At 44.0% G+C, this 20,589-nt stretch overlaps 2 protein-coding genes across 2 annotated transcripts; one reads left to right on the plus strand and one right to left on the minus strand.

Moving 5' to 3' along the window:
- The first annotated feature begins 165 nt into the window (after positions 1–165).
- LOC119382881 (peptidyl-prolyl cis-trans isomerase D) lies at positions 166–18,919 on the plus strand. The gene is made up of 11 exons (XM_037650775.2): positions 166–264; positions 809–946; positions 2,072–2,178; positions 2,596–2,787; positions 3,737–3,859; positions 5,940–6,046; positions 7,412–7,501; positions 8,324–8,381; positions 10,140–10,226; positions 11,090–11,132; positions 13,967–18,919. The coding sequence occupies exons 1-11, from the start codon at positions 198–200 to the stop codon at positions 14,053–14,055; spliced, it is 1,101 nt and encodes a 366-aa protein (XP_037506703.1). The 5' UTR covers positions 166–197; the 3' UTR covers positions 14,056–18,919.
- On the minus strand, positions 14,120–16,091 carry LOC119381566 (zinc finger BED domain-containing protein 4). Its single transcript, XM_037649340.1, has 3 exons — positions 15,954–16,091; positions 14,954–15,668; positions 14,120–14,190 (listed from the first exon to the last, which is right to left on the minus strand). The coding sequence occupies exons 1-3, from the start codon at positions 16,089–16,091 to the stop codon at positions 14,120–14,122; spliced, it is 924 nt and encodes a 307-aa protein (XP_037505268.1).
- Positions 18,920–20,589: the final 1,670 nt, after the last annotated feature.

Below are 20,589 nucleotides of genomic sequence, written 5' to 3' on the forward strand. Positions count from 1 at the left end.
AAGTTCGCGCTTTACTACCCTTAAACATTTTTCTAAACACTCTGTCTTTAAGTAATTTTAAATTGTTAAAGATACGACGCAATACACAATACGAAGGTAAACCTTTGCGAGAATGTTTATCGTTAGTGCTGCCCCCAAGCCACTAAACATCGAAGGTCATTGCGATCGCTCTTGCGAATTCTCTCGTCCCATTAAAAATGTCGGACTCTCCGATGCCACCGAATCCACACGTGTTCCTCGACGTGAGAATTGGTGAAGAATTCGGTACGAAATCTCCCATCCCTCCGCGGCAGAAAAATTCTAGTGTCGCGTCCGTGTCCCATACAGCACCCGTGGCCCCGTCGTGCCCCGGCAACGGGCTACGAAAACGACAACTTCCACGCGAGAATCGTCTGTGGTGTAGTCAATTTATGTGGGCTTAACGCCTTCGCCATCCTGACATTGACGCTATCTCGAACATTGTCCGCCGGCGCCTAAGCATCCTTCGCTCGCGGTACTTTAGCTGTCCAATTCGCTATTTCAGACAGCTCGTGACTGATCACGTTGGTCTGTTTACGACCTGTAGGTGATCATTGAGAAGTGATGTGTGTCGGTACTTTCACGTTCAATTTTCCGTTTTGTCGTTCCACGCTAGCGACGTTTTGCGGAATTTGAGTTCTTAGTAATGGTAAATATTCATATATCTTCGCTGTAGCACAGTGGTCACTCTTCACTTGATGCGCTTTGAAAGTTTTCCACCTTGAGCTTCGCTATCGCGGCGATTTCATATTGTGTGTTCTGAGGTTTGTTTGTATTTTTTTCCACACAGTGGGCCGCATTGTGATTGAACTTTTCCGGCAAATTCAACCACAGACTGCGGAGAACTTTCGAGCCTTGTGCACTGGAGAAAAAGGATTGGGAGTCAGCAAAGTGCCTCTTCACTACAAGGGATGCAAGTTTCACAAAAGTTAGCAACAAAACTTGGATCACTATGCATGACCCCGCGATTGGCTTAAGTTTCGTTCGCTTATTACTTTTTCTGGTTTCATGTGTATAATGAATCTTAAACTACGAACATAAATTAATCTGTTTTCTTGTGTTCGTTTCCAACATGCTTTCCTATTTCTTTAGTTGCCATAGAAAATTCGCCAGATTGGAGAAGAACAGATTACGCAGTGTGTTACAGACAAGCAAGAGACATAATTTTCACCTGTTTGTAACTCGCAACGAACTTTATTGCAGAAACTCGTGACCATTATTATAAATGCAAGAGGTATGCTGCTCATGTTTAAAGATGCTATATTATTCTACACATCTATTGGCTCTTAGGAACAAAAGTTTTTTACTTGATAGTGCAATAAGCACTTAATTTTGCAATATTGTTAGATTTTTTAACCCTATGGCCAGCCATCCGCCTACTTTCTTTTTGCATTGTTAGCATGCTCACACAACCTATAATTGAAGCATTGCAGTGTCTGTCCTATATAAAACTAACCACACGTCAACAATATGCAGTAAACAATGCCGTCTATTCATTAGGTAAGGTTTTGTGCACTTAAAGTAATGAGATGCATTACCAGGTGTACAGGCTGTTTCACACTAAGGGGAAATCTCGGAGCGCGTGGCATCGTGATGCGGCCAGTGCTGCAACCACACGGCGTTAGCAGCTCGCGCTTGCGCAGATGTACAACTCTACGCCCTTGAAGCGTCTGCGCACGCGCGAGCTGCTGCCGGCGCGCGATTGCCGCGCTAGTCGCATCGCGATGCCAAGCGCTCCAAGATTTCCCCTAAGTATGAAACAGCCTGTACAAATTAATGCAAACCAACTAACAAAAGAGCTGAAGCAGAACATGGTGCTTTGGGTGTGCAAAAATCTCTGTGGGTACCAAGAGCCATTTGCATACACAGCACCTGAAACTCCCTTTTCAATATGCTGCATAATCTGTTCAGAAATATGTTTAGCATGAAAAATATGTCTGTTTATTGGTATGAAGCAACATAATTAGTGTCAATAGCATTGATAAAATGAAATGTCACTTATTCACCTCAGCGTGTCTCTTCCTGGTAAGTCATGTCATTTATTATCTTGCAGTTATGCCAAAATTCATGGTCCAAGGTGGGGACATCACGCATGGAGATGGAAGCGGAGGAGAAAGCATCTACGGCCGCTTTTTCCCTGATGAAGACCTTTCGCTAAAGGTAGGTGCTTACTTTTTCAAGCCCCTTGCATCTTTGTTACTATTCATTACAACTGCCTCCAATATTAAACTTGCTGGCATACATTGTTATACAACATCATCTGTACATATCTATCGTTAATATGACAAGCACACCCATGCTTGGGTATACGTTGGCAACAAAGTGTGAGTGCCAACCTGAACTCTTGCTTGAGTGTACTCACTCACACTTGCTTCAAAGACGTGAGTATAAGCAGTTGATCGAAGGAGTGAATAGACGTGATTATGAACATAAGTGAACATAAGTAGACGTGAATATGAACAGAGTGTTAATAAACGTAAGTATGAACTTCAACAAGTGCCAGCTTGTTGTCATACCGTTCCTGTGCCTGTTTTTTCTCTGTATGGCGAATCATCGCTTTGTGTTTTTTTGGTGCAGCATGACCGTCCAGGACTAGTGGGCATGGCCAACAGTGGGCCGAACACAAACGGCTCGCAGTTTTATATTGTGACAGTGCCCACACCCCACCTTGATGGCAAGCACATCATCTTTGGCCAGGTTATCAAAGGCATGGGTGTGGTCTCGGTGCTTGAGTATGTTCGCACCAACGACAGTGACACACCTGTTGAAGTAAGCAACTGCTTGGTACACTACATTCTGACTCTGCTAATGCGTCATGAGAGGCTTGATGAGTTGCAGTAACTACCTGAAATATTTTTTCATGTATGGATGAAAGCAGCACCTTAGCAGTGCTTTTAATCTGCACACCAACTGCAGTGGTATAGTGGTTACGGTGTTTGCTGCTGACCTGAAAGTCGCGAGTTCGATCTCGGCTGCGGTGGTCGCATTTAGATGTAGGCAAAATGCTAGAGGTCCGTGTGCTGTGCGATGTCGGTGCACGAGAAAGAACACGAGATGGTGAAAATTTCCAGAGCCCTCCACTACGGCGTGCCCCGTAATCATATCGTGGTTTCGGCACATAAAACCTTGGATATTGTTATCATTTAACCTTTCTGAAAATCAGACAGCCTTTCCAAAGTTTTCCAAGCCAGCGTATACACAGAAGAAACTGTACTGTTACCTGACCGTGCTCTGCAACCATTATTGAGCTTTAAGTGCTATGGCGCTTATGTGCTCCGAAGTGACAGAGGAAAAAAAAAGGGGGGGGGGGATTTGAAAATGTCTCTTTTTGATAACAGTCATCCATGACATTACTAGCTTGCTTACAACAGATGAGGTTGTTGATAATTGCTTCTTGGACACATCGACAAACGCCCCCCCCCCCCCCACACCTAACTCTCTCTCTCTCCTTTTTTCTCCACCTAACTACAAAAGTAGCTGAAAAAACAATATGGCAATTAAACTAGTTCTGCCTTTGTACCCATCTGATTTGTGCAGCTCTCAGTTTTACTGCAGAGTGAATTGCAACTCTGTTGGCCCATGAATGAATAATTTTCTTCCAAAGAATGCTTGTGGTGAGTGACTGAAGAGTTCTACCCCATCAGTTACTGGAGAGTGCCTCTGCTTTTTCATCCTTGCAGCTATGTACATTGCGAACGTTGTACTCAATCTCTCGCAGGAATGCATAATTGAGAACTGCGGTGAAATACCCCCTGGTGGTGACTTCGGAATTTGTGAGCGGGACAACACTGAGGATGTCTTTCCTCCTTTCCCCGATGACTCGGACCTCGACTTCAGCAATGTGAGTGCTTCAGGCTGAGGTCGCACTCGGGGCTCCGATACTGTACTTCTGTCTACATTGCTTTTGTAATGTCAGCAAGTGCCCAGAAGTTTACCTCTGCTTTCCTAGGTGCTACATGTAAGTTGTTAGCATGCTGTTTTACTCATATCCCAAACTTGCCACTCACTTTACACGAATGGTTATTGAGCCACATATTGAGTAGGAAAATACGTGAGTTGTGTTAGCCATGGATATACTATCCAAGGTACTGCATTATGATTGTGGTCTGTGCAGATTCACAGACGTGCACATTACCATTGCAAAAGTCACCAAGCAGTTTTCTTTATTCTTAGATGAAAGAGAGATGGCATCCCCACAATCTCTTAGTTTAATATCCCTAACCACCAAACTTTTTTATTGGCAAGCTTTTTGGCATAGCTGAAAGCTCGCTTCATTTCACATTCTGCATCTTACTGCATTTATCATTCTCTGGTGCCAAGTTCTTTGCTTATGAATGTCGGGAACCTGTGGTAAATGTTTTTGTACTACTGTGGCAGAGGCCATCTGCACTTTCAAGTTGGCTCTTTGTGAAGTGCTAACATAGGCTGTATATTGGGTGTAAAATATTAGTCATTCTTCAACCATGTACAGTACTCACGGATTGAAACGCGAGATCAAATTTTTTTGTGTAACGACTGGTGTGCGCAACTGTTCGAGATAACCACGTCATGTCGTGATGAATTTGGTTTCTAAAGATAATGTTGGCTCTGATCTGCGCGTTCAAATCGAAATTACGCCAATATGACCCAAACTGAAGATAGTGGAAGTAAAATATATGCGTTACTTAGCCCTGAATTGTCCTGTTTCAATCCATGAGTACTGTACAGTATTATTGCTCATACAAAGCACATGCTGAACTCTCACTTTATGAGCCTACTTCTATGTCCTGTGTGTAAGAATTCTCCTACAGAATACATGTGAGAAATCGCATGCCTCCTTTGTTGTACTTTTCCCATTGTTCTTTCTGTGGCATTTTGTGCACTAAGACCAGCTGCATTATTATTGTTTTAAAGGGCCCGTAAACAGGCTGCGACTTTTTTTTTACACCCCCAAACAAGCTCGCTAATTCGTACAGTAGACCGCGGCAATCACGTTTTCCGAATATTACAGCGCTGCGCGCCGCGCAGACCCTTCATTTCGAAAAACAATTCCCGCGCTTCTTTCCTATGCCTGACCAGTCCTCCTCGTACGCGCAGTGACGCAAACTCGGCGATCGGCGAGTTTACGTAGCACTGAGCTCGTTGATTGGTCTAAACCAGGCCTCAAGAAGTTAACGTCAGTTCCTGTTCCCACCCGCCGCTACGAAACTGCACCTTGTTTCTTGGCCCTGCAGTGATGCGGTTTCGGCCACGCAGGTAGCACCTGCACGAACTTGGCCTTGACATGAGCAACACATAGAGGAAGCGTTGTTCACTTATCGGCTGCAAATCGAGCGGAGAGAGGGGAACCTCCGGTAGCTCGGACGGGTCGTGCTTGCTTGGTTTTTCCATTGCACGTGCAGCAAGCGGGGTTCTTTTCTCTCGCGCCCCTTGGTCGTCTTGGAAAGCAAGCACACATTCCTGCTGCATTGTGAACTGTCACAAAGGTTTAAAAATACCGAAGAGCCGAAAACTGCCCGTAAAGTTACGGAGCACGTGCGACAACGTAAACAATAAACAACCAGGGGCCGCAGCAAGCAGAAGTGCATAGCGGCTGATCAAGCTCGCCGATGACGTCAATTGCTGACGTCCTGTCACGTTGCCAAATTGGGCGGAGTCACGGCGACGAACTACGCCTTCCCCTCCCTGTGGCTGAGAAGGGGAAACCAGCCGAAACGGATGTTCTAACCTCTGTAACTTCCTTATTATAGCACGTATTCGCAAAATTCTTTTGGCAGCATGTTCACATAGCAAAAGTGCGCATATTTCTCTTCATTGCAATTTCTGGACCTCGGGGTTGTTTACTGGCCCTTTAAGAGATGATTCTTTAAGGCATTGTCTCGAAAAACATGCTGTCATACTTTATACTTATGGCGGCTACCCTATCAAATTTTTTTTCTCAGATTGAGCACATAATGTGTGTGGCTGAAAAAATCCGACAGTCGGGTAACCGCTACTTCCGGAAAGAAGACTACGTGTCAGCAAATGCCAAGTACAAAAAAGCTTTGAGGTTTGTAAAGAATTCTTCTGCTCCTCATGCATGGCACATTTTAACCTCATCTCTGCACACCTGATGTTGCTGATCTCCGATGGCGACGATACATTTTTAGTTCAGTCATACTCAGTACTAGTACAACCATTTTCAGGGCTGCACAATGCAGCATTTTGCATTTCGTCTCAAGATAATGGACACAGATGAAGTGAAGTAAAGGCATGATTTTGTTGAATGTGCTTTTATTTCAGTGAATGAAGCAGAAAGTGCAAGAAGCAGCCAGGTACCAGTCATAGAAAAGGAAACCTTTCTTTTTTTCACGTGCCTTTATATATTATTATGCAAGCCACTAGTAGAAAGTTGAAGTGGCCGCAGTGGTAACTCTTATTATGTTCCCATTCAGTTATTAGACACACACAGAAGAAAAAACATTTATAGGCTTTGGTCACCGACAGTATCGGCAAACATTAAACAGCTCATCTCAAAGGAAAGCTTGGCTTGGCACAACTTTATTTGCTGTACAGTTGTGGTCATTGGTCGGCAAACTCACTCATAAGTCGACTCACTCAGACTCGCCCAGACTCCGAATGGGGATGTGAGTCTGAGCATGAGTGGTGCTGGGTGAGTAATATCATCGTGAGTTTGAGTCCGAGTGAGTTTGGTTGTGAAAAATTTTAGTGAGCATGAGTCCAAGTGAGTCCAGTTTACTTGTGAGTCTGAGTCTGAGTGAGCTCCAATTTTTTTGCCGACCTATGGTTGTGGTATATAACTTTTGCAATTGCGCATTTTTGTATCTTAGCATTGCCTGCATGTGTGATAGGGTTACATGGCCCCACCGGAAGATTTGTTGGCTGCAATATTTATTCATTCCTTTAGGATGAATATTGAATACACTCGAATCTAGACAGTGAATTATTCACCATATCAAACAGTTGCATTCCCAGGAACATACCATGTAAATGTACAGCATTGTGCTACATGTATTTCAAACTCCCGTTTACCTCTTTGCTCAACGCATAGAACACTGCACAACAGCCAGTGCATTCCTGCGAATATGTTTCTACTGACCTGCCTGTGATCTCTTGCTTCATTGGAAACATCCATGCCAACTATGCAGGACTGTCTTGTCCGATTCTGTCAGATGGAGCATTGCACTTGAAGGGGCATTGCACTCCCAAACGGAGCATTGCACTTAATTTTTCCTACACTGCTTGCAGTGCTCTGCTAGCAGTGAAGCAGTTCTCTCAGAGTTCCCCGCAGAATTTTCTTCCTATAAATCAAGCTGCTTAGAAACAAAGTTTCTACAGTGTACTCACTTTGAACGAGATTTCTGTAGTACGTGAGGGAGAAAGCCCTCATGTCAGTCTGTCACTGTTTTTGCAGGTATCTCAACAGGTTACACGAGGTGAACGAGCTCTCCAAAGAGCAGGAGAGCAAGATTGCCAGCGTGGTGCTGCCTTGCATTCTTAACAGGCAAGTTGTTCTGTAGTTTCCATGCATTCTTATGAACCGCAGAACATCAGCTTGCTCCCTGCTTCGTTGTGGCTGCAAACTTTGCTTACATCGATACATGAAGAAAAGCATACAGGATTATGACATCTGTTAATTAAATCATGGCTACCAAATGCACGGTTGGCCAAGATATGTGGCCCATTGTTTGCACTGCATGGCACTTTGTCACTTAAATCCACCAGTACTTATGCCATGTTTCATGTACTTCACCACTGGAAGTTCCGCGAACGTCGAGCTGCTAAAGTTGGTTGTGCGAATATTCCTACTGTTTCAAATGGTAATGAGATCAGTGCTTCGGGATGACTTCAGTGTTTTTAGCAGCGCTTTGACTCTGCTGACATGCTTTGCGTAGACTATTTCCTTACCATTTGTCTGGCTGCAAACATTTTTATTCCATACTTTGTTTGATCGCACAGTGATGGTCAAGATTAGTTTGGCCATTTAACAGCAAGAAAAGCTATGGGTTGCGGTAGGAAGCCGTGCATTACAGCTTCAAATTGACCGAAAAACTTTATCATCAATTTTGCTCAAATCTATCTGACCTCTAGGGAAGAATCTGGTGGGCACAAGAAACAATCTCATAGCGCCACTGTATGAAGCAACCCAAAAGATATCATGTCTTAAAAAAAAGAAAAAGAGAGACAAACAAGTAACGTCTGTCAGTGCCGCAAAGATGGTGTAAAGTGTGCAGAACATTGCAACATGTGAAGGACGACTGGGAAGGATTCTATATGTTACACAACACTTGGCTAGGCGTATTTCACTTGTACTCTTTCATTGCAGCGCTGCATCTAAGCTGAAGTTGAAGAGGTACCACCAGGCTTTGGATGACTGCGATGAGGTGACCAAATATGCGTGCTTCTGGCACTTAGCAGGATATTATAAATATTTACCATGGGGAGGGTAGACAGATGGTGAATGTGTTTCAATCCCCTGCAAAGTTACTTGAAATACTTAATGTACTTGCGTAACCTTATTCCAAACTTTTCTCATTCCATTTGTTCTGTTCTTGTTTTTTTGGAAAGACTCGCTTTTATAATTGAATGTGTTATCGGGAGTATTGTATGTGATTTCTTTTAATTTCGAACTTCTACGTGCAGAGAGCTCTGCCTCTTCACAGATGTATTTCCAAGCTGCTTAAATTTAGACAAATCAAACAGGGATAACATCTTTCTAGTGTCCTAGATAGTGCACTGTGGTGAAAAGGACATGAATAAGGATTTACCACTCGAAACATGTTCGTGTTTGATATCTGGGAACCTATTGAGATGTACAAAACGATATCACTAACACAGCAACTGTGAAGGTGACTAGATATGTGTATCTGTTAATGGCCATTTTCATTGCGCACCTGTTCTAAACACAGCTTCGTGCATGTATTCATAACAGCAATAACCAATAATTCTGTGTGGGACTATAGATTTCATTAGGGATGGGCAAATAGTGAATTTGAGGTTCGAAGCGAATCCAAAGCGAATAGTGATTTGGTTGAATAATTTCGAATCGAATAGTATTTACCGCATATTATTAAGAAAAATTAGCATTTTTGTCGTGACCCTTGCACAATATTTTTAAGGATTGGAACTAGGTATGAGTGAATGTCACTTTTTTGGTTTGAAATGAAGTGGAAGCAGCCTTGAATAGTATCAAGATTTGAATAGCAGTAGGGTGCAAGTTATAAGTGGTGCAATACGTTACAAGTTAAAAATTACTATACTTAGCGCATATAAGCGCATATAACACGCTTTTAAACTTAAAAAAATATGTACATTTAACCTTGAAGTGTGGCTTCGCGGCAGTGCAGATTTCCCCTGGATGGGTTGTTTCACGGCACAGCAACCAGACGCTGCAGTGAAACCACCTTTACAGGGGGTTATGTGCGGTCAAATGTATACATATATTTCTTCATTTCGAATACTTTGAAATTTCGAATAATCTAAATTCGTATCGAAGTGAATTCGAATACTGTAATATTCGTTCGAATATTCGAAACGCCCGAATATTCGCCCATCCCTAGATTTCATTCATCTTGTCTAGCTGAGCCATTTTATAAACCAAACAAAAGCTTATATAGCCTTGTAACAGTCGAGATAATGCAAGCTAACCATGTTCATACTGAATGACGTCGGGTAAGCTAGGAGCGGAGTTTTACTGTCAACTGCTCATTTCTTGTTACTACGCAAGAATGTTTCTAAACGAAGTGAGGCAGCAGAACCAAAATATTAAAAAGTCGAGCATTTCCGGTTTTGCAGCAAAGCTGTATATGGTTAAGCAAAACCAAAATTCATCTGTCCTATGTATGCAAAGACTCCTAGCGTGTATGTTCCACAGAAATTGGGCAAGCCTCACTACTCACCACTGGTCCACTAAAAAATAAGAAGGGTACACGCGTGCAGCAAACACCCATTGAGATTTCTGGACAAACATAACCAGTAATTGAAAAAGACTTTAATGAACTGTCAGAATTAACCCAGTGATGAATACCGGGGCCGATGGTTAACAGATGGTTAACCAGTTTTGCTGGTTAACCATCTGTTTGGAGTGCTTGGGCGGTGATTTTTTTTTTTTTTTTTTCCAACAAAGCACAACACATTTGCAGGCCCTTGACCTCGAACCAAGACACCCCAAGGCACTCTTCCGGAGGGGTCAGGCCTTCCATGGCATGCGGGACTATGAGAAAAGCATGGTGCGCTTCCTTTAATGCTGATGTTTTCCAACTTGGACCATATGCCAAAACTCTTCATAGGCAGTGTGTTGTGGATACCGTTTGCAGTTACTGTCTGGATGTGTGCATTCTTAACCCTGCTGTGGGACGTCCCAACTGCTAAATGCCACCTTTCTTTAAAGGGCCCCTAAACCACCCAAAGGTCAAAATTTAGTTGTGGTACTGCAGTTGTGCACTGTTTTTCTAAGAATGGCTGACTGGACTTGTTGGTTGTGCTCGTGCAAGTTGTGCACAAGTCTACAGTGACTCATGGCCGTGAGAACTTTTTGAGATGGCACCGTAAAATGCAGTTAGATGCGTTGGATGATCAAAATGCAGCCCTCGCTCGTTTCGCTCTTTTCTTCACTACGCTCCGTTCATTGACTCTTCTCTTCTCCTGAACGAGTGTTCGCGAGGAAGATGAGGAGAGAGCGCACGTACCTGCAGGCAGACAGACTGGTTCTTTCTGCTGCTGACATGACCAGATTCTCCTGGTGACGTCACGACCAATGCTGGGGATACCGAAAGGTCTAGAAACGAGCGCAAGGTTTTCTTTTTTTTTTCTTGGCGCGCCCGCAACGAGTAGTGCTGCCATATTTGGCACTGTTGATTGTGACGGCGCTCTGAACTCGATACGCGCATTTACTTGAAACATTAAACAAAAATATCGAAGGTCGTTTAGGGGCCAAGGCTGATAATTCTTATTTGCATCATCCAAATTTCCCCTTTTCAACCACTTGTTTATTGCGTAACCCACTGCATGAAAGGGGCAGAAATTAAGGAACTTTTAAACTTTAAAAAAAAGGGAAAAACTTCATTTGAGATGTTACTTTGTTGTTTTGCAGGCGAACTTGCAACAAGCACTGTCTCTTTCCCCCAACAATAAAGGTAGGTAGCGCTTGCCACCAAGCTGTAATGAACAAGTAGTGCGCACTCTCGTTTTACGCCTTTGTGTCTGGTGCCACTTAAGGTTTGTTCCATTTTAGTGGTATATTGCTATAAGTCTCTTCCCTTTAATGTTTTCAGCGCTACATCTGAAAAGGCAGTAAAGTTTTATGCAAAGGTTTCAGGGTAGGAAGTGCATATCTTTCTTTCACCGAGCTGTTGTTGTTTGATTAGACAAGAAGCTTGTAACATTATTGCTAGAGATTTTACGTACTGAACTTAGTATCAGACCACGTATACTAATTTGAATGCTGTATTAATTTCTTAGATGTTTTGGTATGCTTTCGCTGGTGACGAAGTTACTAGTAAGCGAAGCTTGCATGTTCGACACATTGCTTATTAAATAATAAAAAAGTACTGACATGCATTTTCGAAGTTGTAGAAACTCTGCCGCTCATTGTATGCATATAAAAAGATTAGCATTAACAAATGCAAAAATTCTTAAAAGATTGGGGTGCTCTTAAGCTTCGCCTTTAAGAGTTGAATGCAACAGCGATATCTGCACACACGCATGCACATACACAACATACCTATAGTAAAAGTAAAGGTTTCCACTCTCTTCAACAGACCATTTATGAGAACAGTGTTTTGTGTGTCCAAAGCACAAGCGAGTATTGTAAGCTGATGCGCTGTTGGGGCAAACTATAGACTGTACCCTGCGCCTCTGTTCTCTCTGCGTTCGTACACGTTGAGTTCACTCACTGCACACACACACTGCACTGACACTTTCAGTCACTGCAGTCAAAAGTCATTGTGAATGCACAGAATCCACAAGCATGTCAACAGCCCAGTGACGTGAGGGAATGCATACGCGTGTGACATTTTTTTCTAAGTATCGATGAACCCTCTATGTGTGTGTAAGAAAATGTGTACACAAATGTGTGTGCCATTGCTATGGGTAACTAGCGATGCACCCACTGCGTGTTTGTAAGGGAACATCCGCGTGCCGTGGTTGCACCATCTCTCGGAAACTGCGGAAAACCGAGGTGCACCATTGCATGCCTCCAAGAGATGGTGCGACCACACCACACACCCGTCTCTCTTGGAGGCGGCAGCAACAAGACTATAATGCGATAGCGTAATCGGGCCGTGTTCGTATCGCCTTCCCAATCGCTAGCCTGCCTTTGCTTCTCAGTGGAGGCCTAAACCATGCTGCAAGGAAAGCCAAAGTGCGAACGCCCTCTGGCTCATACACTCAAACCTCGATATAACGAGCACGGATATAACGAATTATCGGTGATAACGAAGTAAACGAATAATAGACTTGTCATAGATACAGTGCTACAAATAAACGTTTATAACGAATTTTCGGATATAACGAAGTTATTTTCGTGACAGCTGTGACTTTGTTATAATGAGGTTTGAGTGTATCTTTATTTGCATCTACCTCGAATTTTCGCTCACTGAGAATGCTGCTTTATCGCTCACAACCAATGGCGCCGACACCGGAATTTCTGCGAAACGAGCTCTTTAATGCTATCGCGTTAAAATAGTTTAGTTATAGTATTAATAAAATTGGTCTTTAAATAACAGACATGACAGATCTACATCATATTATGATGTCACGCAGAGCAAAGTTTGCTGACGTAATGCTAGTGCTAGATGTGGTCATGTTGCTCATGAAAAAAATTGGCAAGAGTGCTACACCCACTACTAGCAGCCACAGCTTTTCCAAGGAATCAAACTAATTTATCGTGCAATATTTGTGATAGTTAAGTTAGACAAGGTAAAGTATGACACCGTGCCTCACCTTGTCTGTGTTCTTGTCGCTAACCGGTCCCTCTTTATGCCTTTAGGTAGCACATCTAGCCATGACATGGCATGATACTTGCCTTCCAGGTACTTAAACCAGAACTGATTCATATAAATAATTATTACAGTAAATTATACAGGGCTCTCTGATGCCTGTCAGAATGTTTTTTTTTTTAGGTCTAGAAAGTTTGGACAGTCATTTAGAGCAAAGAATTCCTGCATTTACAGGATTGTAAGTCAACTCAAATGTAGATCGACCCTCCCAAAAATTGCACAGCAAAAAAAAAGAAAAATGACTCCAACTATGGATTCAGGACGGGCGCTGACTCCATAGTTTGCTGATCCCATATTTGGAGCCAGTGCTCGTCCTGTCACGCACTTCTCTGTCCTGTCCTCACAAAATTTTATTTTATGAGTACAGGACGTATCTTATAAGTATTTTAAAAATGTATTGCCAACTAGCACTGAAACATCTTTTGTAACGTCAAAACAAAAACTCCAATTCCGGTGTGCAGAGACTGCCTCACAGCAATGCTTCACAGCTATGCAAGGAAGCTAGCTTCGTGGCAATGCGTGGGTATCATTTTTTAGAAAATTTTCGTGAATTGTAACTTAGGGTGTAGGTTATACGCGAGAAAGTGTGGTATATGTTACAGGTAGAGCCAGAACACAAACACAATGTCGTAACCGTGCCACAACTTCCCTGATTTCTCGTTTGTCCCACCGTAACTGGCTGTACTAGTTTTGGTTTCGATTGTAAGTCAAGCCCCCCAACTTCGGAATTTAAATTTAGATAAAATGGGTCGACCTACAGTCGTGTAAATACGGTAGAAGTCAAAAATACTTCTTTAAAGCACCCTTTATTAAGGGATACTTGGCTGCCTTTTCTTTCTCTAATTGTTTCCAAAATTTGAACACACTTCTAAACCAGCAAAGTGTATGCCATTAAGTATACGTACATGAATTTTCTTGTTATCTTCTCTGCATAGTCGCTGTACGCTCACTGTGGCATTTATTTTTCGCAGCAATACTTTCGGAGATTGCAGCTGTCAAAGGTGAAATGCAAGCCTACAAGGCAAAGGAGCGCAAGGCCTATGCAAAACTTTTCAACTGAGCTCTTGGAATGGCGTCCTTCATCCACATAGTTTACCAGTTTCACTTTCATGCTGCTGTGCCCCTTAGAGCTTGGACAGCTCTTCCACATCGGTAGCAGTGGTGCACAGCTTAACAAGCTTCGTGCACTCTTCACCTGAAGGCGACACCAGTGGGCTGTGGCCGGTTGCTTTGATTAGCTCAAACCTACAAGTTCGAGCTAATCAGCTTGCTCGATGCAACGGGGTTGCTGTCAACGTCCCCCTGTGTTTGTCGAGAGGCACTTACAATGGCAGCCAATTTCCTTTGTTGCAAGTTAGGGCGCAGTGATCGTAGCTCCCAACCTGTATCGAGTGATCACTAAGCTGCCTTCCAAGAACACATCAGAGACAGCTGGAAGGTTGCACAATGTTACCGTTTGGTGTCGTAACGCGCAACTAGTGAATCCTGTTTTATCTAGTTTTTGTGCCAACAGGGCCTATAGCGGATGAATTTCGAGGAATGCTGGCATTCGGTACAGCTTCTGAAGGAGTGCACAAGAGCGGCCAAGGACAGTATTCTGAAAAGGTTGCGTACTTAACTGTTCAACTGCAGTCTTTGTACAATTTTTAACAAGAAAGGCTAAACAATTTCAGCAGACTTGTACAATACCTGATGTGGCACTTCGTGGTGTGAAGCATTTCTGTTCATAGATATGAAGTGCATTTGCGTGGCCAATAAGTAGGGGTGTGCGAATACCGAATAGTAAGTCTCGAATCGAATACCGAATCTAATTAAGAAAAAAAAGCCGAATATCGAATTGAATATTGAATAACAAGTTTATTTAAAAGAAGCACGAATCTTTACAAATTCTCATGCAAAAAAAGCAGCTGTTGTACGTGATCTGAGGTCAACTTCTCCCTCCGGGCCGTGAATGTTACCAGCCGTCGAAAACAACTTTTCGCTTGGTACACTTGTTGCGGGAATGCCCATGTATTTCATGGCCATCTTGCACAATCCTGGGAAGCGCTGCTTGCGTGTTTCTTTCCAGAATGCTAGAGGGTCTTGGTCCTTGCTGCAAGTGGGCTCTCGAAGGTACCGCTTAAACTCCTCGATGTTGGCTGTTTTGGTGGAGTGTCTTCTTTCTGATGACGCTGCCAGCTTCTCAATGCTGTCCCAGATACTGCTGATACGCTTCTTGTGAGCTGTAGATGCCAATGCTTCGACACAGTCACTTGATTCTTCTTCTGGAGGGAGCTGCAACTCAGTTCTTGCATGCTCCAATAGCCTTGTTTCCTGGAATGTTTCAGTACAGAAGAGGTTCTTAAACCTTGGGTCACAGGCGGCTGCCAGCACATACTCCTTTTGCTCGTCCTGCCCTGGAAACCTTGTCCTCATGCTTTTCAGCAAATTTCTAGCAAACTCTGAGGTGTCATCATCGGCTGCAATACAGTCTTTCAGAACCGTCTGTGTTCCATGCAAAAACGGTACCACTGACGACAAAGTTGCATATTTGTGGCCACTAAGATCTTTGGTCCCCAATACGATTGGTTCAAGAGCTTTGACTAGTCCAGTCACAGCTTTCCACTCCTGTGGTGCCAGGTTGGGCACGGTTGTCTCAGAAGTGGCCAGCTCCACACAGATGGCTTCCTTCAGCTGCACAAGACGAGAGAGCATATCGTGCTCACTATTCCACCTTGTTTCCACACCTTGAATAAGTTCCAGAACTGAGAGCTCCATTTGTCGCTTGCAGTCCTTCAGTCTTGCCGCAGCTTGGGCACTGTGTTTTTAATGGCCAACAATTTCGCGACACTTCTTGAGAATGGCAGGCACTCCTGCTGTTTCTTCCTCGGCATCTTTTATAGCTAGTTGCAGTGTATGGCCCATACACTGCATTGGGACGCAAGAAATACCCGTAAGGGCCGCGCGAAAGTTTCTTGCATTGTCCATCACCACGTAGACTGGCAGTTTCTGCAGTGGCAGCTCCCAGTTATCCATCATTGCTTGCAGGTGCTCCAGGATGTTGCAAGCAGTGTGGCTCTCGGTCACGCTCCGGTTTTCTAACGCAAAGCTTCTCATCTCGACGTTGAAGGTTAGTGGCAGGTGAGGCTGATATAGCTCTCGTTAGACCTCGACGTCCACATGTCACTTGTCAACAAGATTGACTCTACGCCTTCCTGGAAGTCCGCGTGCATTCTCTCCTTCATAGCCATGACTGTCTCGGTACAACTCCGGGATGATTGTCCTTGAAAACGTAGTGCGGCTGGGTATCTTGTACAAAGGCTCCATGTGGTTCATCAGCTCTTTGAAACCCCGATTTTCGACACAGCTGTAAGGCTGGAGGTCGAGCGCCAGCATTTGGGCAATCCTTGTGGTTATCGCCGTTCTCTCGCCCTGCGATAGGTCCTTGCCCGACTTCAACGCATTTTTGATGAGCGGCTGTGCTCCGTCTGGTCGTCCTTGCTTACCACTGTCTCTCATGAACACACTATGTAAAGAAAAATGCTTGTTCGTGAGATGATTTGCAAGTGGCGTCGTGGTACTCGATGGCATGCGAAGTTTCATGTCACAGCTTTTGCACGTTGCCTCTTGGGCCAAGTTCTTTACAAAATGTTTCCAAATGGCACTTTTCATTCGTTCACTCATGTCGCACCTGACCAGTAGGACTGTCGGACGACGTTTTCCGGCAGCTCGCGCGAATACAATTCAGTAGCAGGACACGTCGGCGTGGTTTCCAATTACGAGGGACTTGGTGGTTTCGGATTGCCCGGAGCAATGACGCAAATGGCCAAATGGCGCAGAGCCAGCGGTTGGATTGGATTGGATTTGTCGCCCCACCCTTTGTAATGGGTGGGCATCAACCGATACCCTGGCCTAGAGGACTAAACAAAGAAATTAAATTTAGAGATGAAAAGGTTAAAAAGCGCACGCAGGAGTGGTTACACACGCGTTAACTAAACACCACTGACTATGAATATGTTCACGAGAAAAGCTTCGACGAGTCAGCGGAGAAGTTAAACAAGCGCCACCTCTATCCCGTTTGCGAAAGTAGGGTGGCTCTGCGGCCGAGAGGTGGCGCTAGTGCCGCGCGGCCAGCTGAGTGGTGGACAACTGTACGCCGAACTTGGGACCTAGGCTGTTGTGTGCGCGTCTCCTGCCTTTGTCGTGTGCGGGTTTTGGTTCTGTTTTTTTTTTCTTTTTTGAGGCCACGACACTGAGCGTGTTCCCTTTTGCAAAGGGGCAGGCCACTACTACATCATCATCATCATCATCGGCCGTGCAGCGACGCGACGCAACCAATGCTGCATGCCAGTAATGTTCTCTGTGGCGGCCGTGGTGTGTGGTTTTGCGGTTCGTAATGGCGCGCTTTCGCTTTGTGCTCGCGAATTGCAGTCTGCGATTCCTCCCAAGTGTATCTACAACTGTTGCATGTGTAGGAATAGTGCAGCCTGTGCGAGTGGCGCAAACAAAAGGCTGTCTTGGTTGAGTTTCGCGGCTCGGCTGTGTCACGGCCACAATTTAATCTGCGTGCTCTCAGGTTCGTGACATTCAAACTTTGTGTAGTTTTGAACAGACTGTGCAGCCTCAAAGTATTGTATGTGTTTCACCCGCCAACCAAACAGACTCGCTGAATATATCAAATATTCGAGTAACCGAATACTTCATATTCAATTCGCGAATCGAACTATTCGACAAGTTGGAATTCGATCCGTATTCGTATATTCGAGTATACGCACACCCCTACCAATAAGAATACAGCTGCATTGTATATCAGGTAAATTATTTTCACCTAATGCAAATGCAGCATAGCACAACAGCTCCTGGTGCACGTATTGTGTGTAGGCTGTGCAAGCAACTTCACTCTGCAACTGCCACATTGAAAAATAATCAATTAATTAATCATGCTGGAAAGCCAGCTAGCAATACTGTAACATTCATAGAACAACTGATATCACTCTTTGCTGTTGCTAGCTGCAGCAGTAAGATGTTTTGTACCTTGGGTATCACTTGTGCTGCATTTGTATTGGCAATAGTTCTTTTTAAAAGCTGGTTTGTATTTTTCGTACAAGTTCTTGCACACAAGTGGTGCAGTGGAGAATGTACAGACGGGTCCACTGTTAAAGGGAACACTTGCGTGCAGGGCATGTTCAGATTACGCTCTCTTGCAAAAGCACAGTGGCTTAGATTTGCATAAGACTACTGGTGGTTGACAGTTGCGACTCCTTTTGACAGAACATTGCCATGTACGAACGAAGTTTCCCCATCCACTTGCCGTAAGGGGCCAGCAATATGAAGGGTGCTCATTCAAGTGTTCCCTTTAACAGTGGACTGTACTGTACATTTTAGCACAAGTTGTATGGTAAGGTCTTTGCTGATGCTGTGTGCCAAGTTAGAGTACAGCTGTCTTACAGTCACAGGACAGGGGGTTGTTGGACATTGTGGAAAGAACAGTCACCAACTTGCACGTTTTTGCTTTATGTATTATAAGGCATTGCCCGCATATCTTCTAAATGAAGGACCCTGTTTGTAGTTTTGAACAGTGACAAACTTGCCTTCGCGGTATCTTAGGTCTGCAATGTGGCAGTGCTCTGAGATGGCCAGACATAAAAGTTAACAAAAGTTGTCCAGTCACTTAGATCACTTCTCCATATATTTGTTTCACATTTGTTTCACAGTGCTTTCTTTTTTCCCGCCCACTTGCAACACATTACATAGCTTTCTAGAAGCTGTACACAAAAGCATGTACATACTTGTCATGGGTGCCATGTGTGCTTGTCGGCCCATTTCTGTATATACAATAATACAATGTGACGATGGGTTCTTGTACTGAAGAGGTGTCTGGAGCATTGTCTCTATTAGTGTTGACTGTATGAATGAGTCCTGTAAAAATACACGGCTGTGAATTACTCATCGCATTTGCCTCAGTGACTGCAAGTCTGCAAGGATAGCAAGAAAGGTGTCCACAAAGGTAAGCGAATTGAATAATATGGAGAATGTTTTAAGTATGGTATGGTTATTGCAGTTGGTACTTGCCATCTGTGCTGTCTGCTGCCCACGTAGTATGCTATGGCGCTGCTTAATTAACTTGAAAAATTTGTAAAACCAATTGCCTGCTCCTCAGCTTTGCCAAGGTCACTTCAGTAGTGTAAAACTAAAACCAGTGGAAGATGTAAAAATAGTAAAATATTTTGGCATACGTAAAATGGCAAAAATAGTTCACTGGCCACGCATAAACCTCGTGGAGCCTCTCAAAAATGCCAGTAATGTTCTGAATCGATTAATTTCATGTGTGTTGGCACCAGACGTGTCGGCATCTACTTCGCACAAGTGTAGCCTGGCACTGCGCTGAGACATTATACTTGGTGGCACTGAGTGGGAAGATTGATTCTAATGCCAGATGAAATCACTTATCCCATGGATGGTGGGGATGCACCCCATCGAAGGCGCATCCCGTTCCCACCTAAACGCAATTCTGGCACTAAATGTTGCGGTCTAAAGTTCCTGGCGTGTACAATAGGCTACATGGGCTGTACATTGTGTCATAGCTATAGACTGCTTTTATTCCACCACCATGAAATTCAACAAAGCCTCCATACACAGCGTTCCCCACCTTTACATTGCTTTTGCACCATGCATACAACACATTCATGTGGTTCAGATATCTTCGCGTTCTGCAAGCAAAAATATCACCAGGCCTGCACCGAACATGAAGCACAGTCACAGCAAAAACTGGAAGGGCGGCATTTCTAGAGCTGCTTGTCAACTCCTTTGGGCAACTAGTAATACAAGTGCATTGGCAAGGTACCCAGTATGCCGTAATCATAATTTGTGTCAAATAAAGAAGCACCCGCTATGCTATTCGTCATTCTATGGAGAAGTGTGGTACCCACTACACGTCTGTAAGGCATTATGTGCACTTTGTGCTGTGGCTAATGACAAAGAATTGTGACTGAGCCCTTCGTTATGGGTTGGAAGTATTCAACAACCCACCCGTTGTGCAATTCACCTTGTGTGAATGCTTATCTACCACTCTATATTACGTATGTTAACGAGATTCCTTGCCCGACATGACGCCTGCAAAGGGCCTTTTTGTGAAGAAGCTTCAAGTACCAACGTGGCTCTGTCCCACCGCGTTTCCTAATCTCTGGAAATGAAGAAAAAAAAAACAACGTGGCTCTGTGGTAGAATACTCATATGCCACGCAGAGTGGCCAGGTTCAAGTCCCATCCAATGGTAGATTTTTTTTTTTCTCATTTCATTTTTTCTTGTTTGGCTAGTAGCGGAACAGACACCAGCGGCGGCGGACAATTACGGCACCAAAATCGGCTGTTGTGATCTCATAATAGCTTTCACCCTAAAAGGAGGAGGATATGTGGAGCCTAGTGGTAGGGACACTCTCACTCAGAGCATGGCGGCGTATCTTCGAAACCCGACACTGCTAAGAAAATTTTCGTTTTCTTTCATACATTTATTTTTTTTGTAGTGATGATCACGTTTTATACAAAATTTATTTCTATATAAGGATTTGTCTTGCGTGACCGTGCGACGGACGGGCTAACGGACTCGCAGGTTTCTC

This window comes from Rhipicephalus sanguineus, chromosome 2 (assembly GCF_013339695.2).
Source record: "Rhipicephalus sanguineus isolate Rsan-2018 chromosome 2, BIME_Rsan_1.4, whole genome shotgun sequence".
NCBI lineage: Eukaryota > Metazoa > Arthropoda > Arachnida > Ixodida > Ixodidae > Rhipicephalus > Rhipicephalus sanguineus.

What these genes read in the sequence shown, in the direction of transcription:
- LOC119381566 (XM_037649340.1), bottom strand. Translation starts at nt 16,091, where the DNA reads ATGAGAAGCTTTGCGTTAGAAAACCGGAGCGTGACCGAGAGCCACACT. An exon ending in TCTACGTGGTGATGGACAAT is followed by an intron (nt 15,669 to 15,953) that starts GCAAGAAACTTT and finishes CGTCTTGTGCAG; the next exon opens with CTGAAGGAAGCCATCTGTGT. An exon ending in AAAGTTGTTTTCGACGGCTG is followed by an intron (nt 14,191 to 14,953) that starts GTAACATTCACG and finishes TGTCGCCTTCAG; the next exon opens with GTGAAGAGTGCACGAAGCTT.
- LOC119382881 (XM_037650775.2), top strand. Translation starts at nt 198, where the DNA reads ATGTCGGACTCTCCGATGCCACCGAATCCACACGTGTTCCTCGACGTG. An exon ending in ATGAAGACCTTTCGCTAAAG is followed by an intron (nt 2,179 to 2,595) that starts GTAGGTGCTTAC and finishes TTTTTGGTGCAG; the next exon opens with CATGACCGTCCAGGACTAGT. An exon ending in ACAGTGACACACCTGTTGAA is followed by an intron (nt 2,788 to 3,736) that starts GTAAGCAACTGC and finishes AATCTCTCGCAG; the next exon opens with GAATGCATAATTGAGAACTG.